The following is a 9129-nucleotide window of genomic DNA, read 5'->3' on the forward strand; positions in this document are numbered from 1 at the left end:
TTGATTTGAACACTTAGTGCTTTGGAGCCTTCTTGGTTGATGTGGACCTATCGGATCTAGGTTTTGGGAATGGTGTTGGAGAGCAGGATGTGACTGTTAAAATCAGTGTAGCAAATAATAGCCTCATATGGTGGTTTAAACTTTTCTTCTTAAAATACAGTGGTGCTGATCAAAATTACTTCTTCACTTACAGGCTTCTCTGATAAACTGGATTTCCTTGAGGGAGATCAGAAACCTCTGGCACAGCGCACGAAGGCAGGAGCCAAAGGCCAGCAGATGAAGAAGGGGTGAGAAGTGTTTTGGCATGGTTTCTTTGGATCCCGTGAGGTGTGAAGGGGCCACAGGTCACAAGGATGGCAGACATAGCACCTCCACCAGCACACCAACAGAGTCCAGACAGTGCAGCTGCTGCCTGTGGCCGAGACCCCTAGCACTGTGTGATGGCCCCTTTTAGCCATGCCAGTCTTTGAAGAGTAAAAGAAGGTACTGTTTAAACTTGTGTTTTTTGGACAGAGTCTCAGTCTGTCACCCAGGCTACAGTGCAGTGGTATAGTCTTGGCTCACTGCAACCTGTGCCACCTGGGTTCAGGCGATTCTTGTGCCTCAGCTTCCTGAGTAACTGGAACTACAGGTGCCCGCCACCACATCCAGCTAATTTTTGTATTTTTAGTAGAGGTGGCGTTTCACCATGTCGGCCAGGCTGGTCTTGAACTCCTGGCCTCAAGTGATTCACCCACCTCAGCCTCCCAAAGTGCTGGGATTATAGGTGTGAACCACTGCACCCATCCCAAGAAGGTACTTTTAAGTACGTGGCACCCTTTAAGTGAATGCCAAGTAAAAGTTGATTCCTCATCACACAGTGTGATGGTCGAGAGTTCAGACTTAGGGTTCAGATCCCGACTCTACCACTCAGTAGGAGGGCAGTTTTGAACAAGTTACCATACTTTTCTAAATGCTAATTGCCTCATCTGCTAAGTTGAGGAAATAGTGTCTGCCTCATAGTATGAAGATTAAAAGAGAGAATGTGGGCTCTCATTGTTCTTTCTAGTCAACTTTTTTGCATACCTGGATACCAGGCCTAGGGGAAATGATAATTTCCATGTAAGATAGTAAGTGCTATGATAGAGGCATTTGGGGATTAGTACTGAGGCAGCTTTTATAAATACCTGACAGGATCTGGGGATGGATTTCTGGAGGAGGGTTTGACTTGAGCATTGCTTGAAGCATGAGTAGGAATTAACCACGAGAATAGAAGAGAAGCTGGGTTTGGGAAGAAGTGAAAGCCTGAAAGAGCAAAGCCATCGAGATGTGAAATCTCAGGGGTTTGTGAGGAACAGTAAGCCCTTGGTGTCACTGGGAATACAGTGCAAAGCAAGGAGGGGTGCGATGTGGTTGGGGGGACCTGGGCTGTGGGTTTGCCTTGTTGAGGAGCTTGGGCTTTGTCTAGATGGCAGTAGAGAGACTAAGTTGTAGGTTGTACTAATAACAATGAGCAGGTTATATTCATGTTTTTAAAAAGATTACAGTGGATTTTGTATCAGTGGCAGACTTGAGGCAAGCTGGGAAAATGACAAGCAGACTATTGCAAAAGTCCAGATGAGCAATGATAATAACCTGAAAGTGGCAACTGAGGGAGAAGATAAGCTGGATTGAAGAAACATTGAAGAGGTGAAATGAGCAGGACTTAGTAATTGACTTGGGTATAAAGAGTGAGAGAAGAACCAAGGCTGACTCTCACATGTTTGACCTGTGTGTCTGGGTTGGTGGGAGCAGTGCCAGCCTCAAGTGAGGGCATATGTACAGCAAGTAGAGCCAGTCCAGGAGATGACATGAATTTGGAGATGCTGAATTCAAGATTCCTATTGGATGACCAGTTTCACATTTGAATGTTACTCTGTTTGAATGTTATTCGAATGCCTATAATTACATTTGAATGTTTACATTTGAATGTATTCATTTCATTACATTTGAATGTTACAAATGTAACATTAGATTTGGATGTGAACTGCATGTATTTACCCTTGAGAGGAATAGACACAACTGAGGGTGATTTAACAAGATTTGGTTAAAATAGAAAGCTTTCTTTTTTTTGTTTTTTTTTTTTGAGACAGTCTTGCTCCGCCACCAGGCTGGAGTGCAGTGGCGGGATCTTGCTCACTGCAAGCTCCGCCTCCCGGGTTCACGCCATTCTCCTGCCTCAGCTCCTGAGTAGCTGGGACTACAGGCACCCGCCACCACGCCTGGCTAATTTTTTGTATTTTTTTAGTAGAGACGGGGTTTCACTGTATTAGCTAGGATGGTCTTGATCTCCTGACCTCATGATCCACCCTCCTCAGCCTCCCAAAGTGCTGGGATTACAGGCATGAGCCACTGCACCTGGCCTAAAATAGAAAGGTTTCTAAAGACAGCAGGAAGCCACATGATACATGTAGAGCCTTCCCTGCTTCTTGCTTTATTTTCCTGCCCTGGTGGTCAGAACTGTAAATAAATGGGCTAGATGAGTTTGTCTAGAGAGGCTGTAGCATAGGATTGTGGGGCCAAGGATGAGATTCTGGGTTACAGACGTGCCTAAGGGACTTTGCTTATAGAAAGGAAACTGAGAGCATTGCTGGGCCATCAAATTCATGAGGGTTTACAGTGCTGTGGGTGATGTCTAGGACCATTCTTTTCCAGGCCCAGTGCTAAACGACGGTATAAAAACCAGAAGTTTGGTTTTGGTGGAAAGAAGAAAGGCTCAAAGTGGAACACTCGGGAGAGCTATGATGATGTATCTAGCTTCCGGGCCAAGACAGCTCATGGCAGAGGCCTCAAGAGGCCTGGCAAGAAAGGATCAAATGTAAGTGAGCCCAGGTGTCCGGGTGAGGAGCAGGCTCAGCCTCCCCTCCCACTCCCAACCCTGCCCTCTCCCTTCAGTTATGTTCATCCTCACCTGGGGCAGAAGGCAAGCTGCTATGTGACCAGATGTGGTATATCTTTTTCTGTAGAAGAGACCTGGAAAACGAACAAGAGAGAAGATGAAGAACAGAATACACTAAACAGCATCTTTGAATACAAAGAACCAAGAAAAAGGAATGAAGACTCACAATTTCACAACACACTTTGATCCCTTCTGTTGGTGTCATGTTGTAAACATTTCTTTCAATAAACTAAAGAAAAATTATTAAAGGAACACATACCTTTGGTTAAATAGTCCAAACTAAAAGATTGAGAAGTTACTTTGCATTGCTATCTATTGGTAGATTTTGTCTCAATTTAGACATTGAGACAATGTCATTGAGACAATGTCTCAATTTAGACATTGAGTTCAAATTGCCTTCATTTTGTGATAAATGATTTAACTGACACCTCCCTCATTTCTTATGTCTCATCCTTCTAAGTAGTTATATTACAATCAATCCCCGTAAAGCTCAATGCCCATATTTTACAGGCGTGAGCCATCGTGATTTTCTTTGTGGTACAGCTTTTGGTTTTTCCTCCAGTTAACTTGCACCGTACATTCTTCTGCTTGCCTAATTTTCCTTCTGTATTCTTAGTTCTTTCCAGATGCTTTATCATCTTACCCACTTTATAATTTTTCTCCTACAACCTAGTTACGCCACACAACTGTCCCTTTTTTTCTAGACCTTCTAAGTTGGTGCCATAATTTCCAGAATCCCATATTTTCCCATCTTAGCATATGCCTTCTTTTGCTGTGTACCATTTTTTGGTATCTTACTAAGAAAGGGAAAATAAGAGGTAAACTTTTTATCTCCTTGCATTTCTGAAATTGCCTTTAATTTGGGCTGATAGGAATTTCCTCCTTAGAATTTTAGAATTTCACAGGCACTGTTCCTAAGTTGTATTTCAGTTCTACTTTTGGGGGAGAGATTTCTTTGTTTCTTAAATTTTTTTTTTTTTTTTTTTGAAACACAGTCTCGCTTCATCGCTCAGGCTGGAGTGCAGTGACACAACCTCGGCTCACTGCAAACTCCACTTCCCGGGTTCAAGCGATTCTGCCTTAGCCTCCTAAGTAGCTGGGATTATGGGCACGCGCCACCACAACCAGCTAATTTTTGTATTTTTAGTAGAGACAGGGTTTCACCATGTTGGTCAGGCTGGTCTTGAAATCCTAACCTCAGGTGAACCACCTGCCTCTGCCTTCCAAAGTGCTGGGATTACAGGCATGAGCCACTGTGCCCGGTCTAAAATCATTTTATTGAATATGTATTTTAGCTTTCATTTCATTTATCCCCCAAGAGTTCCTTATTCTCGAATTTGTCATTTTTCATATCATTTTATTCTCAAGATGCAGTATCTTATATCTCTCAGGATATGATTATAATTCTAATTTTTTGATAACGTTTCCGTCTGTTCCCTTCATTCTGTTTCTGCAGTCCGTGCATTTTGATCTCCCCTTTCCCATGTTTGAGCAGTAGAGTATTGTAGAAGCTAAGAAGCGTGGACTCTGGGGCCTGGCTCTGTTGCTTAGTTGCTGTTTGATCATAGGGAATTTAATTTGTATTTCCCGTGTCATCTCTGGCATAATATAGATGTATCTACCTCATTGGGTTCCCGTCAGCATTGGGTTAATCGACGTAAAACACTTAGAACATTGCCTGCCATATAATTAAAACATTATCCTAATATAACACGATAATCTGATAATCCCCTTTGATTAGGATTATTTTGCTGGGGTTTCTTTCCTTAATATCTGGCAAGCCTTGGTTGTTCATATTTGAGAAGTATTAGCGTAGGCGGAAGCTCTGTGTAGGTGGTATGTTGAGTAGGCAGGCCACATTAATTGTTGGGCTTTACTCTGTGTTGATAGAGTGGTAAGCCATTTTACCTGCCCCTTCTCTCTCCATTCCAGTTTAGAAACCATATTTTATTTTTAAGGAAGTTAGAAATGCCTGAGAGCTATATAGTATCTTTAGCAGAAAGAATAACTTATTTTCACATTTTCTTTTTTTTTTTTTTTTTTGAGACGGAGTCTCGCTCTATCGCCCAGGCTGGGGTGCATGGCGCGATCTCGGCTCACTGCAACCTCCATCTCCTGGGTTCACGCCATTCTCCTGCCTCAGCCTCCCGAGTAGCTGGGATTACGGGCGCCCGCCACCACACCCGGCTAATTTTTTGTATTTTTAGTAGAGACGGGGTTTCACCATGTTAACTAGGATGGTCTTGATCTCTTGACCTCATGATCGCCCACCTCGGCCTCCCAAAGTGCTGGGATTACAGGCGTGAGCCACCGCGCCCAGCCTATTTTCACATTTTCTTGTAGCATTATTGGCACATGAAAAGGATATTTCTGGATTCATATAATACTAAGATTGTAATGTAGAACAAAGATAATTTAGTTTTTATAAACTAATTTCAACTAACAAAACATCACACAGGTCACATATCAAGAAGACAAAAATATTTACTCTGTCCACTTTCATAATTCATGCCATATTATTGCATGGGGATAATGTGTAACAGGCTCAGAAGCAGTTAGAGACTGAATTATGCAAGTAACACAGTGTTTCACAAAAGGAGAACACAGGTTAACAACATTTCACACCGATAAAGCCAAAGCCAAAAGTAAGTTACTAATGCAACATACTTTTACAGGCTTCGAAAACTATGCCCACACCCCCGGCCCCGCTTTTACTTCCTTGATGTTTTTCTTTCTTATTTATTATAGAGCAAAGATTTACATATGGAATCACTTTCCTTAATTTTAGAAATATCCTTTGTAGAACTCATTTACATCACTTCTACCATTCTAACCCTCAAAATAAAGGATGTTCAAGGTGCAGGTAGCATTATGTCTTCTCTTTCTTTTGTAAAAGCAAGGTCTTACTCTGTTGCCCATGCTGGATTACAGTGATATGATCATAGCTCACTGTAGCCTCAAACTCGTGGGCTCAAGCAATCCTCCTGCCCCAGCCTCCCAAGTAGCTGGGACTACAGGTGCATGCCACAATGCCTGGCTAGGTTTTTTTTTTTTTTTTTTTTTTTTAATTTTTTGTAGGGACAGGGTCTTGCTCTACTGCCTAGGCTGTTCTCAAACTCCTGGGCTTAGGCAATCCTGCCTCAGCATCACAGAGTGCTGGGAATACAGGTGTGAGCCACTGCACTTAGCCTCCTTCATATCGCTTTAAAATAAATACAATTCCATTCATTGAAAAATAAGTAGGAACTTAGGAGTCCCCAGTACAGATTCTAATATGCATGAATTCAGTTATCACGATGTAATTAAATAAGTTTCTCACCAACAATGTTCACATTTCAGTTACCGAAGTAATAACTGAGTAATTGCATAAAGTAGAAATGGTCGCCGCTAGCTCTTTAGTCCACAAATCACTCCAAAAATGACAGATGCATGAAAACTAATGACCATCACTTCTTTCAAAGTCCAAGATCAGCCACTGCATCTGTTATTCATTTCACACATACACACAGCAAAGTGTGTAGTTGTGTTGCCTCTATCTTCAGCAATAAACTCATGCATTTTATAGAGTTGAGAGGGAATTGACCACCAAGGATTAATGTACACCAAAGAAACAAAAAATGATAGGGCACAGTGACTCATGCCTGTAATCCCAGCACTTTGGGAGGCCATCTGAGCCTAGGAGTTTGAGACCAGCCTGGGCAACACAGTGAGACCTCTCTACAAAAAATTTTTGGCTGGGCATGGTGGCTCATGCCTGTAATCCCAGCACTTCGGGAGGCCGAGGCAGGCAGATCACGAGGTCAGGAGACTGAGACCATTCAGGCTAACACAGTGAAACCCTGTCTCTACTAAAAATACAAAAAATTCGCTGGGCGTGGTGGCGGGTACCTGTAGTCCCAGCTATTCAGGAGGCTGAGGCAGGAGAATGGCGTGAACCCGGGAGGTGGAGCTTGCAGTGAGCTGAGATGGCACCACTGCACTTCAGCCTGGGTGACAGACTGAGACTCCATCTCAAAAAAAAATTTTTTTTTTTTGGCCAGGCATTGGTGGTATGCACTTGTCCCAGCTACTGAGGAGGCTGAGGTGGGAGAACATCTTGTGCTTGGGAGTTTGAGGCTGCAGTGAGCCATGTTTGTGCCACTGCACTCCAGTCTGGGTGATAGAGTGAGAACCTGTCTCAAAAAACTAAAAAAAAAAAAATTTTTTTTTCTTTTTAATGGTGAGACTGGAAGTAAATGTCTCCAGGGAGTGACACTAGTGAAAAACTTCACATTAAAGCGACTCTTGGAGATATGTAATGACATTGGAAGATCAAGTGATAAAATGTTGGAACTAAATCCAAACTTAGAAAGGAGTAAAGACAATTTGCCAAGGCACGGAAAAGATGCTTGTTCTATATTGTAAGTTATAGAAGGGAAAAAAGAAGACAAACATGGTTTTTCATACAGAAATAAAACACTTGATTCTCAATGTTTCTACTGTTTTAAAGTTTATCTACTAAATATTACTATTTTAATTTTGTTACGCATTGAACAGAGTTTTTAATACTTTCACACAATTTTTTTTCATTGTTTAGTTTTCGTTTCTAAGGCTTAAAGATTCATACTTTTTCTTTTTCTTTTTCTTTTTTTTTTTTTGAGACAGAGTCTCAGTCTGTCGCCCAGGCTGGAGTGCAGTGGTACGATCTCGGCTCACTGCAAGCTCCGCCTCCTGGGTTCTCGCCATTCTCCTGCCTCAGCCTCCCGAGTAGCTGGGACTACAGGCGCCCGCCACCACGCCTGGCTAATTTTTGTATTTTTAGTAGAGACAGGGTTTCACCATGTTAGCCAAGATGGTCTCGATTTCCTGACCTTGTGATCTGCCCGCCTTGGTCTCTCAAAGTGCTAGGATTGCAGGCATGAGCCACTGCACCCAGCCAGATTCATACTTTTTAAAAGGACTTTTGGACAATTTTTCTTTAAAGGTCACAGAACAATTGTAATTTTCCCCCAATGATGATTAAGATCGCTTTGCAAAGTTTCAGCAAGCAGGACATTTTTGTAGTCCTGCACTGTTGTACAAAGTGCAGACTGACTATATATGCTTTTTTAGATGAGTATACAAAGTAACAGCTTTCTGTTTTTTGGGCAGAGTTGGGAAGGAGATGAAAGCAGAAAATGTGGTTGCTCTCTTTGCAGGAGCAGAGCTACAGAAGCATATTGATTGCTTTCAGAGCACAGCCTTGTGATGAAAACATTCAGACATTTAGTCTATTTTGTAATTTACACTGGATCATAAAACTAGACTCACCTTTCTGCATATCAATGAATCCACTTTTTATGCTGTTCTGAAAATTTAAATATTCATGAAGATGAATTCAAGTGTCATTATAAGAGGTACCTTTTTCACATTGAAGACTAGATGTCAAATAATGTTCCAGAATCTTTTGGTATAAGATTTTTGTTTGTTTGTTTGTTTGTTTTTTATTTTTTGAGACAGAGTTTCGCTCTGTCACCCAGGCTGGAGTGCAATGGCATGATCTTGGCTCACTGCGACCTCCGCCTTCTGGGTTCAAATGATTCTCCTGCCTCAGCCTCCCAAGTAGCTGGGATTACAGGCACCCACCACCAAGCCAGGCTAATTTTTGTAGTTTTAGTAGAGATGGGGTTTCACCATGGTGGCCAGGCTGGTCTCGAACTCCTGACCTCAGGTGATCTGCCCACCTCAGCCTCCCAAAGTTCTGGGATTACAGGTGTAAGCCACCGCTCCAGGCCTAAGATCTTTAATTGGAAGTCATTGGACCTCAACTGCATACATGTAAACTAACTCTTCTGGCCAATCAGAAATTATATCTGATCATTATCCTGTATATTACCTACTACATTGCTGGTTGAACTACTTCCAGTATCAGATATGCAGTTTTGCTATAGATGATGGTAGCTATGATGATACCAAAGAAAAGGCTCTTTTTAGCCCAACAAAAATTTTAAAAGAACACTGAAAACAAGCAGAGTGGATACATAAGAATTATGCATGTGCTCATGGAAAAGCAATTTCAAACAGACGTGTAAAGGAAAATGAACCTGTTCTACTCTAATATAAAAACAATGCACAGTATTTCATTTGCATTTTAAAAAACAGAACCAAGATTATATGCAGCATTTACAAGTATCTTACCTTGAATCACAGTGCAGGATTCCACTGCTCCCCATCAATGTACTCTGAATTTAATA

General features: G+C 41.9%; 1 protein-coding gene across 1 annotated transcript in view; it reads left to right on the plus strand.

The window, feature by feature from the left end:
• Window positions 1–3173, plus strand: part of EBNA1BP2 (EBNA1 binding protein 2) — a 45102-nt gene extending 41929 nt beyond the window's left edge. The window contains exons 11-13 of the mRNA XM_023221561.1: window positions 194–287; window positions 2674–2836; window positions 2985–3173. Coding sequence (XP_023077329.1) covers window positions 194–287; window positions 2674–2836; window positions 2985–3035 — 308 coding nt within the window. The 3' untranslated portion in view covers window positions 3036–3173. The remainder of the gene's footprint in view (window positions 1–193; window positions 288–2673; window positions 2837–2984) is intronic.
• The last annotated feature ends 5956 nt before the right edge of the window (window positions 3174–9129 follow it).

This window comes from Piliocolobus tephrosceles, chromosome 1 (genome assembly GCF_002776525.5).
Source record: "Piliocolobus tephrosceles isolate RC106 chromosome 1, ASM277652v3, whole genome shotgun sequence".
In the NCBI taxonomy this organism is placed as follows: Eukaryota; Metazoa; Chordata; class Mammalia; order Primates; family Cercopithecidae; genus Piliocolobus; species Piliocolobus tephrosceles.